The sequence below is a fragment of the Glossina fuscipes genome, unplaced genomic scaffold (assembly GCF_014805625.2).
Source record: "Glossina fuscipes isolate IAEA_lab_2018 unplaced genomic scaffold, Yale_Gfus_2 0, whole genome shotgun sequence".
Lineage (NCBI taxonomy): Eukaryota > Metazoa > Arthropoda > Insecta > Diptera > Glossinidae > Glossina > Glossina fuscipes.
The window spans coordinates 24,179,568-24,205,734 of record NW_023998414.1 but is presented as its reverse complement, the minus strand read 5'-3'; the positions used below and the strand labels follow the sequence as shown (position 1 = coordinate 24,205,734).

The 26,167-nt window shown below is 34.6% G+C and overlaps 1 protein-coding gene across 5 annotated transcripts in view; it reads right to left on the bottom strand.

Moving 5' to 3' along the window:
• The window catches only part of LOC119631976 (PDF receptor), an 80,156-nt gene that overhangs the window by 4,502 nt on the left and 49,487 nt on the right, over positions 1 to 26,167 (bottom strand). For 4 of the 5 annotated variants that reach the window (XM_038024745.1, XM_038024828.1, XM_038024667.1 and 1 more), the window contains 8 exons: positions 22,319 to 23,276; positions 9,339 to 9,449; positions 5,789 to 5,931; positions 5,418 to 5,678; positions 1,656 to 1,949; positions 1,278 to 1,541; positions 1,026 to 1,174; positions 697 to 967 (listed from right to left, as the gene is read on the bottom strand). In XM_038024745.1, coding sequence (XP_037880673.1) covers positions 697 to 967; positions 1,026 to 1,174; positions 1,278 to 1,541; positions 1,656 to 1,949; positions 5,418 to 5,678; positions 5,789 to 5,931; positions 9,339 to 9,449; positions 22,319 to 23,150 — 2,325 coding nt within the window. In that variant the 5' untranslated portion in view covers positions 23,151 to 23,276. Of the gene's footprint in view, positions 1 to 658; positions 968 to 1,025; positions 1,175 to 1,277; positions 1,542 to 1,655; positions 1,950 to 5,417; positions 5,679 to 5,788; positions 5,932 to 9,338; positions 9,450 to 22,318; positions 23,277 to 26,167 lie in introns of all 5 variants that reach the window. The other variant, XM_038024995.1, reaches the window with a different exon arrangement.

Here is a 26,167-nt window from a genome sequence, read left to right as displayed (position 1 = left end):
TGTTACGCGTTTTTAGGCTTAAGCAACAATTGCGAGAGAATATGGATTTTACATTGAGTTCCTCAGCAGGAGACTTATTAAAAAAAATAATTTGAACGCTTTAATTTATGTGTTATGTGTGCCAAAAAGCACATGTGATAATTATGATATCACATATATTCCTACATATATAGGCAATTAGATGTATGTCTTAAGAAATGAATCACTGGAAGAGTTTTTCTCACGGGAAAAGAAATTTAATGAAAATGTTTGTGCGTAAATAAAATGAATGAAAATTTAATGAATTCATTTATTTGCATAGGAAGCTGTAAACATTTTATATCACATATTACACTAATAGCTATGTTATGTGCATACGTAAGTATCTAAAAAGCCTTTTAGCAGTCGAAACAGTGCTAAAGTCCTAATGAATAAAGTGCTAAAGCTATTGAATGCATGGAATGAATGGAAAAAGCGGATGAGAGAGCGTTTCTAACTATTGTATGCGTAATTGTTAAGAGCAAGTTATATACAATATGTGTATGGTTGTGTATCAAGATTTTTTTAATATGTGAAAAAGTGTTGACATCTGTGATCGTATAGAGAGAGTATTGTTGAAAAGAGAAAACTAACAAAGCATAAAATTCTCTACTGCTCTGACAACTCAAAAACAACTGACTCAGGAGGTTCGGATGGCGCTGGCGGTACCCTAAGTACCTTATGGCCGCGAAAGCACAACATAAACATCCAATTATGACGGCCATGGCGTTGTTGCTGTTGCTGTTGTTGCGGCGCGTTGCTCGCAATCGAGCTTGTATTGTTGTTACTCTGCACGCTGCCCTGACGATGGCGGTATACACTGCCAACCGACAGACGACTGGTTAAGTGTGTTTTAGGATTTACATTGTTACCATGATGTATAACTGTGGTGGTGCTTGCCTTACGGCCGTTCCCTGACCGTGATTTATTGATCGGCGGTGAGTCATTTCTACGAGGGCGATAGCTTTTCACAATTTTTTTCCGCATAATAAAGAGAGCATTTTTACCTTTTATTATCTAAATGATTAGCTTGAGCTTCAGTATCAGGCGCGGTATTATAGGCAGCTGAATACATGGACGCCCGTTTCGGAACCCATTCAGGATGGCCGCGTACTGACATATACACAGCTAGACTTTTCAGCAGTACAGCTCTTACCTAAGATAAAAATTAATATTAATTTCATTAAGTTGCCGTGTTTTGCGTTCTTTGCAATTAGCAAACACTACTGCAACGATTACAGTACTATTCTCTCTCTCACCTCTCCGTTTAGGAAACAATATATCAAAGCTATAAAAAAGCCTTGAAATGAGGTTAAAAAGTGTGTTACATAGGACCATAAAGCAAATTTCCAGGGTGTATGTAAATCGGGAACTAATTGCAACACATTTGTAATGCCAAGCAACGGCAGCAGGACTATGGCCGCTCTGACCGCTTTACGCGTCTGCTCAATATCACTAGCTTGACTTTGACGCAGTTTAACCACAAGGACACGTATGATGTTAATAAGAAAAGTAAAATTTAACTGCAAATATTAATAAAGAAAGAAAAAATGCAAAAAAAAAGTGAATGTAAAGTAAAAAGACTTAAATTATATTCTTATGATCAATAATTTTCCGTATTCATTAAACATTCTCACCAATATAACAATTAGTCTCGGTCCCTCTAATATCCAATAGTACGGTGTCAAATTATAATTCCACCAACAATCGTGTACACTATCGTGATAGATGGCCGTGCAAATCGCCCATACCGTTGTCATTAGCACAGGCATACCCCAACCAACTAATGTGAAAATGGTATGAGGAAAGCGTCCTTGAAAAACCGTTACTGTAACCATGTTATGTAAATACCAGCCTTCAATAAACATCCACATAAACATAGCGGTGCGAGCATATTCCAATAAAACGTAAGATGCTTCACATAAATAGGGCTGAAAAAAAAAAAAAGAGAAAGCGAAAAAGAAAGAGAAAGGGAAACAAAAAAGCGAACAGGAAAAATGAATAAAAACATAAATGTGCGGAAAAAAGTGTTATAGAAAATTTCAATACAATCCTTAAGTAGAGAACAAAGATTTTTGCAAAAAAATTTATATATGTATAAGTTTTAAATATATCCGTTCGCCGTTAACGCGCTCCCTTTTCGTTGCTATTGCTTCCGAAATAATTTAATATCCAAGCTGCCTATTCTTATTTCTATTTACGTGTAACGCTTAAAAGGATATTTAAAATGTATTTCAATTTAGGCTTTAACGAATCCTATCCAAAAATTCACATTTTTCTTGAAAATCATTTATTTACAGTATTTGTCCGTGCAAGCATTTGCACGATATTGTTTGTCAATGTTTGTGTGTCATGAGTTTGAGTTATGCTTGCTTGGTATTAATTATGGGAAATTTTATGCAAAATTTCCATAGCACTCTACACTGGATACAAGCTTATCCCATACTATACTATTTCTATTTGTTTATTTTTTTTTTTCAGTTTTTTATTCATTTCGAACAGTTGTTGTTCTTTGTTTTCATTAGAGTCTAGGCCTTTTAGCAAAATTTTTAATTGTTCATAGTCGGCTTTGCTTTTATCCAAAATTTTTAGATAATCGCTTTTATATTAATGAACCTGTTTTTGAACAAACAAGGGATATGCATTACATATATGTAACGTTTGCAACACCCACAGGGTAACTTCAAAGATCCCATAAATTATATGTCATACAGTTTCGATTAGTATATCATTCTGAAGCGATTTAATGTGCATGTGCGTGTGTCTGCCCGCGTCTATCACTGTCTGGGATACACGTTACTCTGGTCGCAAAAAGGAAATCATTTGCTTCAAGTTTGTCACTTGCAAGCAGGTTGGTAATGAAATTGCGCCGAATCGGTCATGCGACACGACCGCAATACAACATAACTTGAGACCACATATATTTTCAAAACCAAAAAAAATTTGGAATTTTTTTTTTTTTTTTTTTTACGTTACTTATAAATCACAACAGATACATAATAAAAATAATTGAAATTTATATGCTGTAAGTGCAGCATTTGGGCAAAAATCGAAAAAATCATCCGCGCCATCAATCATCATCAATATCACGCAATCTTGAAATTTTATGTTTCTGTCACGACGTAAGCACTTCACTCGGTACGAAGCTGTAGAGACCATACCGAGTCTAGATAATATTGATTAGTATCAACTCTGAGTAGTCTCTAAAAATGTTTGGCCGTCCATCTGTCCATCTGCCTGTTAATTACTCTTGGCCGCCAAAGAACACATAGATATCTATTCGAGTTTTGGTAAAAATATTACAAATTGTTGCACGCAGGTCGATATTGGAAATGGACCACACGCGCAGTGCAATTTAAATTGAGAAGATGTCAGATTTTCTGGGTATTTTCCCCATTACCCATTGACTTATTGCAGTAGGCGTACGATATAAATTTGCCCTTTTATTTTACAAAAATGGAGAAAATCAGCCACACCCATCCAATGTTATAGAGTAGGGAAATTTATTTTTTTTTTCTTTTCTTTTTTTTTATTTTATTTTATTTTTTTTTAGTTCTTTTTAGGATAACGGTGATGGGTACAAAAGTCACAATCTTCTCAAAGAATTTTTTTTTTTGTTTCGCTTTTGAATTTAATATTTTCAAATTCATTTCACCTCATTGAAAACTTTCTGACAATAATTACAAATATTTGTGTTGAAAGAATAAGAAGTAACAGAGTACAGTTCCGGTTAGCGTTCCGACTCCTCCGTTGTAAAGGTCATTGCAAAAGACTGATTTTCAATTATTTCTGCATTTATTTCACTTTATCAACCTTTAGAGTTTCTTTCAAAAGGACTTTTTCATTTCCGCATAAATTAAGCAACAATTTATTTAATTATTTCTTGCTTATACTAAAAAGAACTTATATCAGCTTTATGGGGTATTCACCCTACTACTCTAAACAAAACTCTTAATTGTCATGAAAGGCAAATTTTATCTGCGTTTAAAAAAATTGCTCTTTATATACCCACTTCTGTAATGTATGTATGTAATATTCAAAAGTAAGCGTCAGAGACCCTATAAAGTATATGCATTCTTGATCAGCCTGTGCGCGAAATCGTGATTTGATTTAGCCATGTATATCCATCTGTCCGTCTATGTGTCTGTGTGTCTGTGTGTCTTGTTGACGCTCTTCTACTCGCAAAAATGAAGATGTCAACGTGAAATTTGGTAGAAACATTGGGAGTTATTGCACGCAGGTTGGCATTGAAACTGAGCTAAATTCGTCATAGCAGAAGTCCGCAGTGGAGTGTAAATTTGATCGCAACTCAGTCTTTTCTAGCAAAAGTTTTTTGATTATATGTTCGTTATACGGAAATCATTAAAGTTAAAAGGCTGAAACTTTCCATATTCGCTTTACGACACACTTTATTTCCCAGATACAAAAATGGAACCAATCGGCTGCGTCCACACGAAGTTACAAGTAATTAAATTTAATTTTTTTCAATTTTTTGAGGTTTAATGACGCTTATGACGCCTTATGATAAGGCAAACAAGACAAAACGTGCAAAACTATTTTGTACACTCCTCAAGTGAAGATATCTTATCTGCCTAAAAATGGGTTAAGTTTAAAATGATTACGGTAGACATCGCGATTAATTTTTTTCTTAATAATACCAGCGATATGGGTATCAAATAAAAGAACTTGGGGAGTAGAATGCGAAGAGCATAGTGCGAGATATGCAAAATTCGGCCCCCGCTAAATATAACTTTCTTACTTGTTGCCTCTCTCCGGTTGTGAATTTCGTTCAAGGAACGCGATGTTATAGGACTAGCATAGTGTAGTAAGAAAAGTCAGTTATTATCGTTAAAGTCGTAGTTTTCTTGTTTTTCTTTGTTTTATCCGATTTTATCCGGTTGTGAATTTCGTTGAAGGAATCCGATTTTATAGTACTAGTATAGTATAGTAAGCAAAATCAGTTGTTATCGTTAAAGTCGTAGTTTTCTTGTTTTTCTTTGTTTTATCCGATTTTATCCGGTTGTGGATTTTGTTCATGAAATCTAATTCTAAACGAAACCATTCGTTGTTGTCGTAATTGAAATGGAATTATTTGCGTTAAGTCTTGCGACTTATCCGTTTGGAAATCTTTTTCTTAAGTATTTTCATTTTCAAACTGTTTTCAGATTTTTATCATTTTTCAGTTAAATAAATATGAAAAATGCCGCAGGGAAAAGATTTCATTTAATCATTGAGTTACTTGCGTTTCGTGTTGCCATAGATTTATATAAAATCATTTTTCTATTAATTAAGTCGACCCACGCCGTAAATGCAATCACGTTTACATCACGATGTGTCTGCATATTATATGTAATCTATAATCTTTAAGATGTAACAGGAAATCAATAGCAGAGACTTACAGTGTTTTCAATTCCTGTGACACTTGTATTAGTAGCTGTTTCTTGTTTGCCACGATGAAATGCTTGATCCAGATACAATGTCAATCTTATAATAACTTGTAAAACCATAGCAATGAATAGATTTTTATGGATTTTTGTACGATTGTTGCGCAATGAGCGAAAATTACAAAAAATGATAAGTGATATAATTAAAGCCACCAGGGACAGAATAAGACCAACTATTTCCAAGGTACGTGTACGGCGTGCAATTTCCAAAAATAACTAAGAATTGCGAAAAGGCAAAGAAAAACAAAAGAAAAAAAAAAAGTAGAAGAAGAGAACCTTTTTAAAAGAGAAATTTTTAATTGGATTATGCACAGATGACCTCTTACATCAAGATTTGGTACTTGTTGCATAAGTTCGTTAACTTCTGGTTTATAACAGGGTTGATAATCAGTCCAACCATTAGGATTGTAGGTATCATTAGGTCGACTACCCCACTGACCATTTAGTTCGCATTTACGGTTCGCAAATTCTGCAAATAAAGTTAAATAAAAAGACATCAAATAATATATATTTTATAAATAAATGAATAAATAAATCACATTTCCTTTTAATATCACGTTTCACTTGACGTTTGAATGGCAAAGAGAACTTTCTTTCCATTTAAGTTACAATCGATTCTTAGTTAAATTAAGTTTAGTATAGATTTTAAATAAAATTTATCGACACTCATCGACACTCTTCTAAAAATTATTATTAAATTCAGCGAAAATTTCATTAGTGATCACCCAAAGATCTTATGATCTCTCCTATCGCTGTGACTGCATGTCTAATTTCCCAGCAGAGAGTGATGATCAAGTAAATTGCATTATTTGATATTTTATCAAGATATTCGATCCTTTTGCTAAACAAATTTTCTTTAGAAATCTGTCATAAAGATCTCGTCGTCGTCTCATTTAAATCCGTAATATGAAATGAAATTCTAGTTGGGCTAGCCCGACAATTAAATACCCTACACCACTTCGGTGAATGATTCAATTTCGTGATAATCCAACAAAAATTATTACTTTACATCATTTTCACGTAAAAACATACTTCTCATGAGAGTCCTCCGATATTGGAGGTAAAACGTAAAACGTCAATTGAGGTGATTCAAATGCAGCAAGCTTGATTTGCTTGCAAAAAATTTTATTATTTTTCAAATGCGATTTCGCTTACTGTTCATAAGAATCACTATCGTAGGATCTGAAAAAAAATACACCTATGTGGATCGAAAGTTCCTATGGTTAATTTTCATGTTAAATTGCTGCATTTAAGAGCGGCCTCTTCTGGTCAAATAAAGACTTATATATCACTAAAACCTATGTATCTAATGGGATCCAACAAATAGATCTATATGGTCCACATTTAGTAAAATTAATTTCCATATGAAATTACTCTTATAAATCAGTTGCAACAATGGAATATTGAAAAGTAGTCTTTTTTACCATTTGAATAGTCAATTTTCGAACGAGGAACGGTCGTATGAGAAGGGATTGAAAGGATCGCCCCATTCCATCGAAATTTTTCGCCATCACTTAGAATGCTGATATACTATTATTCAATGATTTTTTGTCGAGGAACTTGGAAAGTTGTAATACCCTTTCACATAAAGACTTTTTAAACTTTATATGGGAATTGGGCGAGACAATGATTTAATCCACTTTTAATAGGGTTCGTCTTTAGCGCACAAATATGGCAGCGCAACAAATGTCTTAAAAATATCGAAAAAAATCTGCGACTTGCAGGTTGAACACGAACATACGTAGACATACAGGTGGAAAGACAAACAAAAGATTGAAGAAATGATTTTGGAATGGTGGATATAATAAAAGCGGTGTCTATTCTAAGTCGTTCTGTGTGTTACATACATTCACACAAAGAAGTACTCTGTACTTCAACAGCTGTAGGATGCATTTGATATTGAAAAATAATGTTACGAAACAAGGTTGTTTTCGATAGACCTTCACGGTTTTACGTTGTGATGGATTGGACTATTAAGTCCGTATTATTTTTATACCCATTATCGAAGGATGAGAGGTACATTCGTTTTGTCAAAACGTTTACAACGCCCAGAAGAAATCATCAGAGATCCCACAAAGTATATTAGTCTTGCTCACCATCAAATTCAAAATCGATTTAAACACGTTCGTCTGTCCGTCTGTCTGTTTGTGTAATATCTGTTGTAAACCTTCTCCTAGCCGCATAAATTGAACTTGAACTGCTTGAAATTTGGCAGAAACATTGGAAGATCTTGCGCGCAGATTGATATTGTAAATGAACCAGATCGGTTGAAGGCCACGCCTACAGTGCTACGTAAAATGAGAATGACTTTGTTATTGAAAAGGAAAGAAAAATTGATGTTGTTATCATTACTCATAAACTATTATAGCAAAAAAATGTACAAAAATTTTAACGCATATTCTATGGGTGATGCTGTAGCGTTTGTGTACCAAAGTGGAAAAAAATGACCATGTCTACCTAGTATTATATAGTATATTAAAATTCAATAGCGTTTTTAATAACTTTATAACGCACAGAAACAGGCTTCAAAAACCCCACATAGTATACAAGTTTTGGTCAGTTTCAAATTTGGAAGGCACGTCAACATGCCCGCCTGTTCATCCGTCCATCTGTCTGTCGGCGTAACTTTGCAGTATATGTGATAAACATTCTCCTGTTAGCGAATATAAAGATATCGCCTAAAAATTTGCAAAAGAATTTGTAATTAACCTGACTTTTCAAAGGACACGCCTACAGCGCCTACATGCGTTCTATTTTGAAAATGGAAGAAATCAGTTGCGCGCGCTTTCTATTGTAGAGCATGAAAATTTTGTTTTTTTCTTTTTGCCTTTTTTTTTGGGGGTAGACAGTGATGGGTATAAAAGATTCCGTCGGGGCCGAATTTAATTTTCTTACTTGTTCCTATTTCAGCTAAGTTTTACTAAATAACTCACTTAAAATGTGTGTGAGAGTAATTCCAAATTAGAAAAAGATGTTTTTAATTAGAAAGCGGGATAGAGAAAGAGAGACAGAGAGAAGGAGAGACATATGAGAATTAGACTGAAATCAAACGGAAGGAAACTCTCTTCAATTCTTTGATTCAAGAAGTGTGAGAGAAATGAAAATTCTTAAGGCTTAGCTGCCTACGTGTTGTTTAAAAATTGTTGAATTCATTTTCATTTCTTATAACTTATTGTTGATATGCCTTGTAATTTAATTAAACTTTTTATGGTACGCAAACAATTATACAAAAATGGTTAATAAAAAGTTTCTAATATAAAATAAAAAATGAATTCGTTATAAGAATGAATATAGAAAACTAATTCAAAAACATACATAAACGCACAAACACCTATACATATTTAGCCATAAAGTCACGCACACACGTTGGTTCTCTCTTCTAGGGCTCATTAAATATTAAATGCAATAAATTTCCTAGCGAAGCTTATTTCCTTCTTTTTAATTTTCTGCTTCTTCTTCTTCTTCTTCTTCTTTTGCCATATAAATTCATAGGCATCAAATCATCATAAATTCACTGAATAAAACTTTTAAGTAAAATACTTGGAAAATGACTTGGTTTGCAAATTGACACAGCTTTGAAGCATTTTTTCTTTTTGGTTTCTTTTTTTATTCATGCACGCATACATACATACATACATACATACATACGTATATGTATAAATACACAAGCATATGTTCACACTTGCCATAGCATAAATAATGTTAAGTTCTTCTTAACATCGAGAAGAAGAGCTTATTAAAAAGGAATGATTCATGTTAAGCCATACATACCCTCAGTTACTAAAGTTTTACTCGAATTTATTTATATATAATAAAGTAAAATAAAACTAAATAATTTAATTTGAAGTAAATTTGTTCGAAAATATTTCAACTTACTTCTTGTATCTATGCCATGCCAGCCAGAGGGACAATGCATGCGTGCCAGGACACCGGCCGGTGTTGGTGGCCAACATAAAAACCGATCCCAAGCCCAGTTACAAAAGGCTCCTGCAAAAAAGAAGTAAGAAAAATGATTTAAAAAAAAAAAAAAATTGTTAAAACTAACTAAAACAAATAGTATTTGAATTACGTATATGATTTCTCAGGAGGATACTTATCACCATATAAATCTCTTTGATATTGTAAAATAGTTTTGAAAGTTTTTAAAATGTTTTTCTTAGTTGTATGTGGCTTTGCTTGCATCTTAGGCCGAGGTAAAGATATAGTAAATAAATTTATTTTTACATCAATCTGCATAAATTTTTAAAACAAATATATCAAACGATCTGTGTTCAGATCGTATTTATATTTTTGTTTATCAATTAACATTTATATATACATGTCTCGCTCTTTCCCTGTCTTTCTTTACCTATAATCTACACTTTCTGCAAGTAACGATTCCTATAAACGACAGAGCAATGCAAGAAAATAAACAAAGTCGTATGCAAAACATTTGGGTAAAGAAGTTCAGATAACACATTGCTTTCTTTAATATAAGTGTTAGGTCAATTCGGAAAGTCTCAAAAGTTGTACATATATATATTTTTTTCAGTTCCTCCAATGCGCCGCCAAATATAAAATGTAATATATAAGAAAACTAGTAAAAAGGAACAAAGGTAAGCATCGAACAACGTAAACATATACCGAAGATGGCTGAGAAAATCTCATGTAGATAACAAGGTACAAGTTAGCTTCCCTGGAAACGAAGTAGAAAACATAAATACAGCTTAAGCAGCAGGGGCTAGACCGTTGTAACATTCTTTTTTTTTTTTTGTCTGATACTAGAATAACAATATCTGGGGAGGCTATTACGCGTACGTCTAAGTACTAGAAAGAAAAAAAAAACTTATTTTGAAAATATGTTAAGTAGTTGAGGCATTGAAGGTAATCTCACAAGGCACTAATTAAGTGACTTTGCAGCCCGGGCGTATTGAAAACAAACTTCCCTGCGGAATGTTATTCACAAAGATACTGTTAACGAAATTTGCGCTGATCCGCCTGAGTGACCGAGTAGGCAAGAGTCTTGACCAGCAACTCAATGGTCGTGGGTTCAAATCTCAAGTGCGGTAGAGTTTTTAATAAAGCCGAAAGCCTTAGATGCTAGTGCTTTAAGACTCTAGTCTTAGAATTTATTCTCTGCCTAAAAATTTATGATAATAATAATAATAATAATAAATATGCAATGAAACGATTGAACATTTTAAGGAATTACTCCACGGGCCGTTTTCAAACGTTGTATTTTAAAGCTTTCAATCTTCAGTCTTCAAGATATCAAATTTTTTGCCCATTTAAAATTCTATCACGGCCAATAATTGTCTTGTATTGTATTTAAGCTAATAAAAAAAAAAAATAAATAAATAAAAAAAAAACAATAAATTTTTTGAAGAGAAAAGCAGCATTTTCGTCGTATTTTATTCTAGAAAGAAATGATCGGATGCGTAGGGAGGCGATGAATATGCAGGACGCTAGTGCGAAAAGACGTTGTATGGCAAAAGAATTGCAATTTTCAAAAGTAGCTAAATAATAGCTATTTCCGCAAAGTAAATTGATGTGGAATCTTTGGATCGGCTAGGATAATATTTTGAACCCCCTCTCATATAATCGTCCCTACGAAAATGATATCTTTATATGATAAAAAGATCTAATTTTTAATATACCTTGATTTACATTAGTAAATTGACAAGGAAATTAACCTTGGCAAACTTGGACTACCTAGGTCTATTATTTAGATACCACCGCATATAAGAGTTCTCAGGAAATGTAAATCTTTATATGTCAATCATTTCTAATTGTTCATCTTTTATGATAAAAATTTGCTCATGAGCGGAATTTGAAATAAAAATTAAGTGGACCAAATTTGCAGCACATGGCTCTAGTTCTTGGACCCCATTTCATATAAAATTTCTCATAAATAGCAAGCTCTTCAGAAAAACGTCGAATTTTTTAATAGCATATATTAATCAAAAAAAGTTGACGGTAGGGAATTTGGACCACATAGGTCTATTGTATAGACCTTAACATATGTAAGCCTTACTATGAAAGGCAAGCCCTTACATGAAGAGAAAGTATAATTTCTGGTTTCCTATGTCAAAGACTGAAAAATTGTAACATTTTTAGGAAATAAATTATGTTTCCTAGATTTGGTTCCCGTGGAATGGAAATTCTGCAACATGGGGGTTCTCATGAAATATATGTCTTTGCATGAAAATAGTACGCAATACTTGACTGAAACCAGCGAATAATTTTATTAGGAGAAATGGTGTGGGATGGGGTGAACAATCCCCCTTGCCCGGGTTTAATGTTTTTACTTGTTTTTTTTTTTTTTTCTTTGTTTTTATTGTGCATGCCTCGATAATTACCATTAAGTAAACTTTTCCACAAAATTGATTTGCAAAGACTTGCCTTTCAGCTGAACTAATCTGGCTTTGTTTAAATGTCTGCCAAGTAATCTTTTTGTCTATGGCTTTTGTCGTCAATTTTAAGATTTTATTTATTACTTGTTACCATGAGAACTTGCCAATTTATGTACTGATTGTTTGTGTGTATTTGAAGAAGTTTTCATGAGATGTTGTCTGACTTCGTCTTTTTGACAATTCAGTGATATTTGAAGGATCAATATCTCTGCTGCTTTCATTAGTTGTATTCAGTTGGGCATTGCAATGTTAATATGAGAAATTATGTGCCCCAATAATGGTCTATAATAGAAATAATATGCAACTTTTCAGGTAGTGCTCTTGCTATTCGTCATATCATTGATAATTCCGAGCGTATATTTTCTTTGCACCGTATTCGTGTATTAGTAGTGGGACACGGGAATGTTCGAAACAAAGAACATCTCGTTACCTTTTAAGCATACATCGATGAAAGGCAAAATTTTGGTCGATTCCAATGCGTTCTTAGCAGTTATCATTGATTGTGAGGTTACTTGGGAAAATTTTTGAAAAGGACTTGTGCCTACATATTTGCAGAGTTGGTCTCGTTTAGGTAATGAAAAACTCAAGGTCATCACAAATGTCGTGGATTCGTTTATTTCATCTTTGAATAGCTTGCAAATGATTTGTTAATGAAATCATTTCTCAGACTTCTTTCTTGCGTTCAGTACTTAAACGAAAAAATATTCACCTTACAGTCAAAGTGGCTCAGTAGCCAAATGTGTTTTCTTCTATAAAATTGTTATAGGTTTTGAACTAACTGCGTCATCGTTTCTGTGAAATTTAAGAATGAAACGCAAAAATTTCCAGAAATCCCAATATCGAAGAGAGTTGAGGTTTAACACGTTTAGGCTGGTTAGGCCGTTTGCCTGCAGCAGTGCGCCAGACGCGTTTAAATCGAATATTAATTGAGTTATTAGGTCAGAGAGAGTAGACATAGTGAGCATAGTTGACAAACTGGTCGAAACTTGCTTTCATCATCATCATCATCATCACAAAACAAGCACTCGCTGCCAGTTGAATGATAGTGTATTTAGAAGTTAAGTGTATCGAAGATGTCTCGGAAGTAAAGTAAAAGTTTTCCTTTCACTTAATGCTTTCCTTTATTAATTTTTTTGTTTGTTTGTTGTTAAGAAATTGACAAACTGTGTTGTAGATAAAGATCAGAGAGAGATTTAATAGGGCGGAGAAAAAGTTAATTCGGATTCGAATCTAATGTATGGATAAAAGACTTCCTTGCGTTAACATTGAAAAGTAATGTCAAGGAAAAGAGGAAAAGAGTTCTCCGCCAAAGATATTCTCATTTTTATTAAAGTAAGAAGTAATAAACATCATTACATATCTTTGTCTGACATATGGCGGTGTACCAGTTTTACGATGCGTTAAATAAACGTATCAATGAGGCATTTAGTTGCTTTTCAGTAGAGTGATGTATAAAAATATCTGTCTGTCTGTCTCTATTTCCGCTATTGAGATTCTTATGCTCGTTGGAATTGAGACATACGCTTGAAATTGAAAGTAGGGAGAGGAACGTGCGTGTGAAAGAGCAAAAAAAACGCCACCTTCTAATTGTTAAAAAAATGAAATAACGAAATATTCAAACTATTATTGTTCATAACTTATGGTCTCTAGAAGATTGCCACATACAATATATAGGGCCTTGAACAACAATTTTCGCAACTTTCTGTATAAGTCTGCTTTACAGGAATAGTAGCGCGAGAATAGCTGATTGTTCCTTCGAGCAAGCCAATGCTCCAGCATAAAGTCAAAGTAAAAAGCCCAATAGAGTTATATCGTGTAATTTGTGTGACAAGCTCAGCTAGGCTTTTCTGGAGATTACACGATCATTGAACTTGAACGACAATGTCCATTGTCTCAAAAGCATTCGCCATTTTCCTGCGCGTACAGATCTTCTATGAAGGGGCAGCGTTCCTTACTGTCGAAATCATGCATAAAATGCAACCATGGGCGCATTGTTTTCACAATAGGTTTTAAAAGTTTGTGTACACTGCGCAACTATGTATAGATGACGACATGTTCCAAATAAGACGCGTACGCATGGAACAAGAGAATTTGTTCCAGATTTTTGAACCAAAAATGTGCCGCTTTTACCTTTGCTTTCCGAACCACAAAATTGGATGGCGGTGCACTCGTAAGCGAATATAAACCAATTTCTTCTTCTTAATAGGTTATTATCTCTTTTTCGTTTACTTTTCATTTTTTCATGACATTTTCGCATTTTTGCGCAAGTGTTGCGAATAAAGAATATCTTAGAAGAAATGAAAAGTTTTTCAATATTAAACATGACCTATAGGATGGTGGCGATGCAAAAAGTCAATAGTCAGATGTCAATTATTCTGTGCAGCAATATTTGTCAATCAGTGCTGGAGTAATTTCACGAGGCAGCCATGCACGAATAGTATGAATAGTATGAACAGTAACGTCTCGAAAAACTTTGTAAGCCTGTGAAGCGAAAAGCTTTGCCTTTCCAAAAGGAATATCGATCAATAACTTTTCACCTTATAAGCTCAAGGAATTATTAATGTAATAAAGTTTCCTAAAAAAAAAATTTTTTTTTTTTTGGGTAAAAAAATTTTACTTCACCAACTACCACTCTGCGGCTTATCAACTCAAGTGCTTAGTTAATGTGTGCAGTTTATGTTGTGGCATATCATTGACACTAAGGTTGACGTAACATGAGTAAATTAGTTTCTCACATGCACGACTAGAACATTTTATAAGTGTTTTCCGGATATAATTTCTAACAATGGTGTACTAATAGAGGTGTAGCACTATTTGAGTAATGAATTCTTTTTTTCCATGATTTAAAAAACAAAAAAAAAAAAAAATTATAATGCAAATGTAAATAAGATAATAAATAATTTTTATCTAAGACGTTTCGAGAAAAAATTTCTTAAATAAATTTTAATTTTGCCAACAAAGCTTGGGAATACAAATGCTGCGTAAATAAGAGTAGCAGCTAACAAGCCGCGCTGGCGTTTGCCGTTTGCCGTTTTAAATTGTTTGAAACAATGAATGCTCAGTCAATGCTTAGCCGTGTAATTGTATCGACAGAGTACGCATCCACTTAACTGCGGCAACCCGCTGCCTCTTCTCCTACTTCTTTTTGATTACGCCCGCGCGTTACACGCATAAGTGTAGTTCCTTGGGCGATAGGTTTGTTAAGGCATGTAATCACTTATATATTCTGTTGGGGATTGGTAATAAGATCGGCTTAATAGATGCTTTGCGGTGAAAAATTCATTAATAGAAAGAAATTTTGTGAAAAGTTTCTCAAGAGCTCCAACAAGACTCGTCATGTCAGATGAATTCCTTTGGGGAAGGTGCGGCTTTATAGATAGGAATCTGTTGATCTCTAACTTCTCTAAAGCGCTAACGAATGTCATTAGATTATGGCTGTGTTTGTTACTAGTAATACAGTAGTTTCATCAAGGCAATCGTAGAATTGATATCAGACTGAGAGCGATGCGAAGGACGTCGATGTTTCTGTCAAGAAATTAAAAGTTTAGAATAAAGTTTTTGCATTTGGCGATGATGACTGAATAATTCGTGTTTACTATGCCAAAAAAGACGTGTTTAACATATTATAAAACCTTAAACGCTTCTCTCCCGGAACATGATTCTTCGAAACCATCTTTATCTGAAGTGCTACAACTTTTTATCGTTTGGTTTAGATTTCTTTTTTTTTAAATTTTGTAAAACAAAATTTTCCCACGAAGCTCGTGAGGTAAGTTCGGTTAAGTTCAAATAGTCGCCAATCAAAATTCTTAACTTTAAAAACTTTAGCTTGCTTGCTAGGTGAATGGATAGGTGAATTAATTTTGTTTTTTTTTTTTTTTAATTCACATTTGCATTTTTTTCGTTTTGGAGAGCTGGGCCCCTTCAAGTAACGATGGCCCGGGAGGCTGGCTGCCGTGTTACCGGGTAATTTTTTGCATATATCTCATATATCTCTATTACGTTTGCTTTTATCCTAAAATAAAAGTTGTTTAAAAAATGCTTTTCTTCTGGCTGCTGGAGCGCTGGATACGACTTCTCGAAAAAGAAAATAAATAGCCAGTCAACAGTTGACCGTGGCTGTAGATAAGGAAAACTCTAGTCCAAAGGGGCTAAATTTATTATACCTCATCTCGGTACATTGGAACATGTGAAGTGAGGACAAGGAAAGAAAGGATTTGAAAACAGAACATCGCTAAGTGGTTTATGGTATTTATTGATAGCTTGTCCCAGTTGGAAGCGTGCATATATTCTTTAATATAGATTTCTTAAAATGCTTCAATTAATGTTGACTTTTTCTCAATATCGTTTTTTCGTTAATTAAATTTCGATTTCAGTTAACTCTTTCAACATTAATGGGAAAATGTGCCAACAGCTAGCTGGACAAGGCTAACAACCAGTAAATCGATTACAAGCAAACATATGATATTTTGCTTATTTTTTGTTTGTTTATTTGTATTAAGTTCTATGGCCGTAGTCGTACACAGCCGTATATTTACATTGACCCACATAAAGTGTTGTGTGTTAGTGAAATGGGAAACTCACCCTGGGTGAATGAGAACTTCACTAATATACAATAAAAAAACACTGACATACCTGTTTACGAGAAGAAACGGTTAAATAGATAGATAGATAGATAGACATATAGATAGAGAGAGAGAGAGAGAGAGGGAGGGACACCACGTAAATAGACATGAGTAAGTATGTCAAAATCAAAAGTTCCGTTTGCTCCTTTTTTCTTCTGCTTTTTGCTTTTTGCTTTCTGTTTTTTGGTTTATTGGTATTGCAATAGATTTGTTCACTTACTGATAAACTGTATTATGGACAAATATGTCTTTCAATAATTCATTGAATACGTTTGTGTATTAGGAATTGAAATTAGATCAAGCAGTTAACGTTTAACCAAAATTGAATTTGCTATTCAATAAAACATATAAATAGTTTAATTAATAGGTTGCGCTGTCCATCGGTACGAATTAAAATGATTGCAATGCGATTTAAATAATAATAAAAAATAATTCACACTAAAACTAACTGCGGGCGCTTTACTATTGACTTAATTACAAACATATTTTTAATTAGGATTCACTTCATTGAATTTTTCCGTGAAACATATAGAAGGATTCAACGAACAAGTTTAGATCTACCATATATATATATATATATATATTCGCACAATTTTGATATCTGTCTTGATTTCCCTCAATACAAATTCAAATTATCGGCAAGAAATTGTGCTGGTCATCATGAATTGCGAGACCATTTGTTTGACTTACTTTGATTAGTTAACCTTTTAACGCTGAAAACTTTTTGAGAGTCTCTAACAAAGCATTGCATAATTGCAATCGAAAGCAAAGTCAAACAAAGCTTTAAAGAAAGATTTTAACGAAGTATTATAATTCCTTTCGAACAACGTTCAAAAAGAAGCGTCAAAACATCGAACTGTTGATTTTGACGCATAATAATGGATGATATAAAAGGTCTCCGGCCAGGTTTGGTAGCCTGCTCTTGTCAAAAGACTCCAAACTGGCATTTGGTTCACGAATTGTGCCTCCACTATTTCCTGGCAACTTTCGTGCCGGTCTTGCTCCACGGATTACGAGATCTCATTGAAATTTTCTGGAAAGGCATTGAGCAAACCACTCCCGAAGCTTTCGTACACTCATAGCATTCTCATCGTATACTTCACAAATTTTTCGGTATGTTTTGGCAAAAAAGCATCATATAGCGTATCTTTCGGGCAAAGGACTAGAAAATTATTTCCACGAAAAATGTTAGCTGAATTGTCACCATTTAAGCACATGTTCGCTTGAGACGATCAGGCGCGTGTTGCCCGGTGTATACGCATCAATACCATCTAGTGGCAAAAAACCGCGAAGACCTATCATTTCACGCATTATATGAGGTTCGTAGTCCACCTAGCGCGTTCGGCTTGCCGAACTATTTCTTATTCTAGGTATGTTGAATACCGAAAAAACAGATACAAGTGCATTGAGTTATATCCGAAGTTGACAGAAAAGAAGTGAGTTTAGTAGTCAAGTAGCAGCGAATTACGTTGACTTGGAGAAAGGTAAATTGGCTCGAGGCGGCATAAGCAGGTTAGAAAAAGACTAATGGAAGGAAAAAGATGCTGAGCTTGCCTTAAGCTAGTTGGGATGAGGGAAGATTACCTAAATTGTAAGAGAGTACGCTATTTATCAGGATATAAGGATGCCACCTATCTAGATCGGGAGACAGAGGGCTTGTTAAAAACAACTAGAGAAATGCGACGCCTTGGTTACAGATAAAGTAGGAGGAAAAAAATGTGGTTAAATCACGAGTATGCTGCCTACTAAAATCTTTCAAAGTCGCCTGGATTGATTGAGAGAGTACTAGGCTGGTCCTAGACCATCTCAACGCCAGTAGCCTACATGCGATTAGCTTGTCTAGAAAAGTTTTCGGTTGTCCTTAGATGAGGGCAGTCAGATGCTCTAATTACGAAGAGGTAGGCCTAAAAGATCGTGAACCATGTGGATACGGAAAAACTTGCCCAAGCTACCGTTAGTATATATATACCAGATTGCCTATTTCACAAAGTGCTAGGCTAGTCCCGGAACGCGCTGAAAGAGGGGAAAGGGTTTTGTGGACAACAATAAACTAGGAAGAAAACCTGAGCCACATCTAGTTTTCCTATGTTAAGTGGGCTATAAGATACTTAAGTCAGAGAAGGAAGGGTTGATTAAGCTGCCATTAGTAAGATGCCAGATAAAAGGAGGAGGATTAAGTTCTAGTCCAAGGGGTTCTAACGTGCGTTGTCTATCAGACATGGAAGTGTGAAATTATAATAAATCATAATAAATAAATTTCCGATTAACCTAAATGCTTGGGTACAAAATTGACTCCTCAAACCATCGATGTACTCAAAATTAAATGAAAAGAAATATCTTTCCACTTTTTGCTCTGGATTGGTATAAAGTGTTTTGCAATCACTTACACTTACATATATTAATTTGTCTTCATTTTGTCAATTTATTCAGTCAACCTATATTAAACTGTCACTGTCACTGAACAGATGTAGCGAACAGCGAATGCGTATAATCCTCTTGTTCGTTCAGCGCGGTTTGATTGTTGGATTAGTTATGTCAATCATTACAATCTAGCAGAGAGTTTCACAAAATTATTGCGTAAAGTTATCAGAGCTAAAGTTAATTAAATAATGCATAGCAATAACAAGACTATATAAAGCCTTTGCACGTAACATGAAAGTATATGCGAATAATGCCGAACGAGATATTATCGCAAGCTTCTGCTTGATAAGAAGGTGTAAATTAGTCATGAATTAAGATTTAAGACAAGCTTTGTTATGATTTGATGTTTCCAACTTTTTACATGCAACGGACTGACTGCCTGTCAATTCTTAAATTAGGCAAAATTGTCTGGCTTAGTATGCGGCTGTACTTTGTCCTATAACTATCTCTGTTCGTAAGCTCTCACCTACAATCCTGCAATTGCCCGTATATCACTCTACCTAAATAAACATAAAATATATATGAAACATTTTTTTTTTATTTTATACCCTAAACATTTCGTTATTATCCTTCTGCTGATATAGTGTATAGATAGATGCATGTGTGAGAATGCGAACATAAGGCTAAAGGATGATTTTATATACGTTATAATATAATCTGTTGTGTTGTTTTTGATTATTTAGTTATTCGAAATCAATTGCACGTGTGTGTCTCAATCGAAAACTAGATTAAGGCCAATTATGCTCGTTCGTTTTATGCAGATTATGTGAGGTAAAATTTTCCCAAATTATTTATGCTTTTAGTTATACAATCCATTTGAGAACTATATAAGAGTCACACTTAGTTGAGTAAGCTTATTACCAATGGAATAACTGTGGGTAGATGCGTACACAAGTGATTTAACATTTAAGAGATAAAAGTCTTCTATATGCAAAACCTGCCACAAAATGTAGAACATACACACACACATTTAAAAATTAAACTAAAATAAGATAACCGGCACTAAGGGGCATCTCTTTCGAACCAATCAAGCCACCAAGGGAATTACTAATGTAAATGAGATACAGATGACATCCTCTCTCTCATTTGGGTTTTTGCCAGCTCTGCAATTTCGCATACAATTAGTTCGATCTGTCAAAGAAAATACTGCCTCTTATTTTCGAAGAGAAATTCTACATATTTTTCCTTTTTCGTCGAATCGAACGGGTTCTATGTAGTAATTCTGTGTACTCGTATCAAATATTTCTACTTATTTGCATTAATTTTTCATGTTGTTGCTTAAACATTTGCTTCGTATTAAAGTGTCTGCTTTAAAAATATAAAATTTAATATTAATTTCTACTATTAAACTATTGTTACGGAAATCCCAAATCTAGTCATGTTCTACAACCAAATTTACATTCGCTAGGCGTCATGCAGCTGCAGATCGATGAAAGCGATTAGCGGGAAAACAGACAGGTAAAAGCAGAGTACGCAAAGCAGGTTAACAAATTAAATGTCACGTCATAAATTTAGGTATACTAACATTCTTGTAAAATTGTATATAAATCGAATATTTGTAAAAAGTAGAGTTAGTCTGGCAAGAACTTAGAAGTAGAAAGTATGGCCAAAATATATCGTAAATAAATATTCCTACTGTTGTGAGAGTCAAAGTAGTAAAATAAAAGAACTTTGAAGTGTATTTCTCTTGATCAAAATATCTACGATCTAGTGATGCGGACTGTATCTTGTAAAAAACGAATTTCATAACACTATGTTATTACGCAATTAATACGATATTGTACGCGGCTCTTATGAAAAACGAGCTCAATACAGCCGGCGTAGCATAAGGCGGTCACATCAATCCGCTCGCCCCTAGATGAGATTTAAGTGCATTGCTTCATACCTAAAATGAAGGGACAACATGGAACGGGAAGGGAGAATGTCTCCAGGCAAAGCAAAGCCTGTTCTACCTGCGTCGAATATTATGCACGCATATTGCATCGTTTGAATAATGAAATTAAGAAAAATCGTCGATAATGCATCTGTTCGCACAACCGTTATCGCGATGGAGAAAATCAAAGAGTTGAAACTCGCCTTTTTTTTTCTCCTTCTATTCACTAGTCGAAGCATACATTGCTAGCATACAGCCATGACGAGATGGACCTTAAAACTAAGGGCTCGGCTTCAAGGAGCCCGATATCGTTTAGTATACACAGAGTATCGCAGTTATTGAATATCGACGGCAAGATTACGTTGAGAATAGAAAATATATTTTCTTAAAGAATTTTGGGCTTGTCAGTTCGGGTACTTTCGGATCTATCCACGGGTGTATTCATTTTGCTGAGAGACCGGATCTCTCCAAGCCACAAATGAATTGAGAAAAGATGCGCACAGGCTACGCATGATAAATAAAAAATCTAAAAGCGTACGTAGACTGCTTTAGAGAGATACACACTTTTACATTATTCAAGAATAGCGTTTTCATATATTAAGACTTTGCTTCAATCTCACAGCAAATGGCTTGTTGCCTATGACGACTACTGGCTTTGAGGAATCATTCCTATTTTCAAATGTAATGAGGCTAGTGTGAGGATCATATCATGTCAGAGCAATTTTGCGTAAATAAACGAGATGAACGTATTGTTATGTCGATCAAAAGTATTTCGTTTATGTCGAATTTTGTGCCAAGGTTGGGATAGTTACTGCGGTTTTCACAGGAGTTAAGGAAGCCTTCGAAGAAATATATGACTTAAATATGCATAAGGCAGGGCACGCTAACACAGGCAATTTGCTAAACACCTTTGGGAAAGCTTTAATCTTAAAGATGCTTCACATTATGATCAGCTTGCCGTTATCAGGACTTTTCTGCTTGCACTTGAACGTTAAGGGGACGATTTGTTGAAATATATTATATTTGAAAATGATTTTATTTGCACTACGGACCACGTATGTCCAGTTTAATATGCAAAAGGGAACAGAAATTGATTGCACTTTGCTTTACCATTGAATGTTGTTTAAGTTTTCACTTTAAATTAAGATGATCGTTGGTCGTCGATATGGACCTTTTCAGTTTGCTCACACGCTAAGCGTTCTTCAATTTAACCGTCCGTCAAGTATTCTTCAGTTTAACAATGGTCATCCAAGTAATTTACACTTTAACCTTCTTCCATCGATTCAATTTAATTTCTTCTATTTCACTTTAATTGCTTTGCGTTTTCATTCGTTGCCCATTTGTTCGTTATTATTGCAAACGTGCCTAAACGTACACTTTTAGTTGGTAACAAGAGGAGAAAAATTTGGTTTTTTTGTCCGCTACTGTTTACTTTTCATTTGTTTGCGTTCGCAGGCTTCACGTGAGAGTAGGGCTAAAGGTTAGTTGCGTACATTAGCGGAAAATCTCTGTATACCGCGCACAAACAACAAACAACGGTTTACTCACCTGGCTGCGGTTGAGTGTAGTTGGCAAAGAGAGCTGAACAATTTTCGTAGCTTCTTATTTCAATTTTATAGCTCGGATATGTTATACTAGGCGTCGCCGTTGGTATATTTAAATAATGGGTAGCGGTTGCATTGTTTGGCGATAACAAAGGTGAAAGAGTTGTCGATAGTGTTTCTGATGCTATTGTCGATGTTGATGTTGATGTTGATGTTGATGTCGACGACTGTTTTATGATGGTATCATTTGTGTTGAGTGTAGCGGTCGTCTCTAAGCCTGTCACCGGTAAAAATGTTGTTGACAATAATGAGGTCTTTGTTGCTATTGTTGATGATGGCGGCTGCTCTTGCCGTTGTTGTTGTTGCTGCTGTTGATGCTGCTGCTGCTGTTGGTGCGGCTGATGGTGGTAATGGTGCTGCAGCTCTTCCATTGTCGGTGTTGCTATAGTATAGGCTGCCCCGTAACCCTCCGCATCGCTAACATTATTAAAATACATGTACAGAACACGTGTTACATTGTTGCGTATCGATGATATTGTAGCTGCCAAATTTTTCTCGATTATCTCATTTGTCTGATTATTAAATGTGAATGACGTGTCATCGCTTTCAAAGCTATTCCACTGTACTGTACTGGTGTCGATGGTGTTTGTGGCTAAATTATTCCATTCACTTGCCTTTTTCTGATTGTTCTCTATTTTTCTTCGCGTTAACAGTTTCACAGTATTGTTGGTAGCTGAGTGCAATGCCACTTTGAAATTGGTGATTAAAACCTTTTCTATGGGTTGGTGGGCTATTGATGGCTTTTCCAATCTCGTTAACATTTCTAAAGCTGTCATTGTCGTATTGTTTTTATTGCGGTTGCTGTCGAATTCCTCACTTCCATTTAAACGTTAATTCATCTGTGATCGAATTGAAATATGATTTATGCCACATTTCTTTTTTTTCTTTCTTTTTCATTTAATCTAAAATGAGAGACGAAACAAAGATTAAAGTTAAGTTTGATTCGCTTTGAAGAGAATATGAATTTTACTTCTTATACAATATATATGTTGACGGCTTTGCCGTAAAAATTATTTTGAAACCCGTGCCTCTCCTTATACATAGAAAGCCTGCAACTTCTGATTGTTCGTTCAGGTAATCATAAGAAAATATCGGAAGACGGAAGGATTGCCGGAAGGAAGACGGTCAAACTACTTGCTAGCGAAAGCACCAAAGTTCTGGCATAATAAACGTCCAAATCCCAAAAATTATTTAGTTGACTTTAAGGAACATTCGCTATATATAGTGAACATATTATATACGTAGTAAAGAATAACAAAATCTTGGTCAGAAGAAATGTGATACAATTTTTAGCGAGCTTTTCCTAAATAGAACCAATTTTATTGCAAAAGAGTGGCTATAAAAAGTCTATTGTCAGTCAAAATATTTTTCGCACCCTATTATCCTAACATCCGAGTTCTGCGACGAAGGTAAAACTTTACACGAAAGAAAGAATTTTTCATAAGAAAAGAAAGAAGATTGAAACCGACTGTGATCGGAGAGAATCAACTCTCGCGAATACGATGGATGAGGTATTGCATGGTCGAGCTAAGTGCGTTTATAATTTATGATCTCTACAAGATCGTCTCATAATGCATTTCGTATGGTTACGCTGCGCTTGAGAAATTTATAACACAAAAAGGATTCGCTTTAAGTGCGAATACGATAAAATACTTAATGAAAGTTTGATTGAGTTTTGAATAAGTTCGCCATCTACTAATACCGCGAAATTAAATCAAAATTTGAATAGAGTTTAAAAAAGTGAAATATTTCCTAAAATCTTCTGTGCATCTCGCTGGACGTTATAAAGTCAACGTCAATTAATATATAAAAACGAATTAAAAATTCGTTCGAATTAAAAGTTCATTGTCCGAGAGTGGCAAGTGCATGAACTCAACTAAATGTAATTAAATGCTTTCAATAAATTCTAGAATTTGAAACTAAGCTTAAAGCTCGAGTTCATTTTTCTGTTGAGTTTCTTTATTAGCCACCGCTGAATAGCATCAGATTTTGAATGGCCGTCCCTTTGTCCATCCGTCCATCCGTCCATCTCATGTTCTCTCTCGTACATATTCCACGGGCTAGAAAAATTAGTACATTTGCTTGGGAGTTCTTGTATGCATGTTGTTATTAGAAATGAACCATCATATCGGTCGAAGGACCCATTTACAATATAACATAAACGGGTCTGTGTTTAAGTTTTCTGCTCTTTACTCCCAAACTAGAGCAGGTAGAGCGACGAGTCTTTTCACCGCGATTTCTATGGGCGATTCTGAAAAATCTGTTATGTATCGATTATGTAATTCCGATATCGAAAGTTTATTTCTTTCGTTTGCTTGCGTTATTGTGGAGTTGCATGTAACTTTCATATTTGTTAAGTTCTTTATGCGTAAAATCATAGATTTGACTTTTTACAACCTATCCTCGGCGAACGAAATTAGTTCACTGACTTAGTTATACTGATTGCAAGTGCAGAGTAAAGATCTTTATGAATATTTTTTATTTAAATTTTCAATTTTTTTTTTAATTAACCCAAATAGCGGACGAATTGAAACATTTTCCAAAAAAAAAAGTAGATCGATGATGGTCACAAATTACTCTGGGAAGAGAAAGAAATGAAGTGAGTCTCACAAGCCGCATTGTTTTTGTAACAAAGCCGCTCCTGACTTTTAATTATGTGTATTTTCCTTTTGTATCGCGATTACATACGCGTTCGTATGTAACGTTGAAGAGGGAAAAATATATTGAAATCAAATTCTTTCGTTGCTAAATAAATTATTATCAGGAATGGAAGCCGAAAAGGCTTCGAGAAGATGGGTTATTCGAAAGGAGAGCAGCGCGGTTAGTAAACCATCAAATCGCGCTGAGAAAATCCAATTGTCTTATGCACCCGAATACGGTTGATGTTAAGCACTTACATATAGATGTATATTCCGTTTGTATATATTTCCACGCGTACTGCTCTACAAAGGGCCATCAATAGAACGTGTGGGCTGTCGCTATATCGTCGTCCGATTGTCCTGGGAGTATCCACTAGCAGATAGGGGACGCACTCTCTAAGTGAATCGCAACAAAATTTTGGGTTTAGATTCAAATATAATTATCCAAGATTTGTCTGTACATATATAAGCTTGGCATAGTCCACACTACACACACCCACCTTCACGAAATAAGAAAACTTTCGGTACTCCTTACTTATAGATGATAAATCGGAATTTGACCGCAATACTTGAGCTCATGATAAATGCATTTGCTTGGATTGCGTTACTGACTAAAATGCTTTGTGTGCTTTTCAAGTATTTGCCTCAGGCGATAGATGAGTGTCCAAGATTCGTTCTAAAACGCTGAAGTCTTTCTTTATTTGCTTTATTTCTATTTATAAAAAAAAAAAAAAAAAAAAAAAAAAGCAAATAAAGGAAAAAATCCTATTTATATATCAAAAGCTAGACCAAGAACAACAAAACATCAAAAAAGAAAAACAAAAAAGAAAACCTAAAACCAATTTCTAGTTTAAAAGCTCATAGACTCAATCAATCAATGGAACAAAAGTAAACAAAATATCAAATGGCAATAAAACTGAGAAGAAGGAGAAGAAAAATAGACATCAACTAAACTTCCCATAGGAGTAACAGCAACAATAACAGTTAAACTTATGATTCATGTTCATTATCATCGCTAACTTAATCATCGTTCTATTAGTTAAAAGATGAAAGACGAAAAAAAGGAAAAGAGGAAAGAAAATACGAAAATTTCACTGAGATTTCTTCCTGTCCTGTCCTGTCGTCTGTGTGCCAGCGAATGAAAACAGATTAAA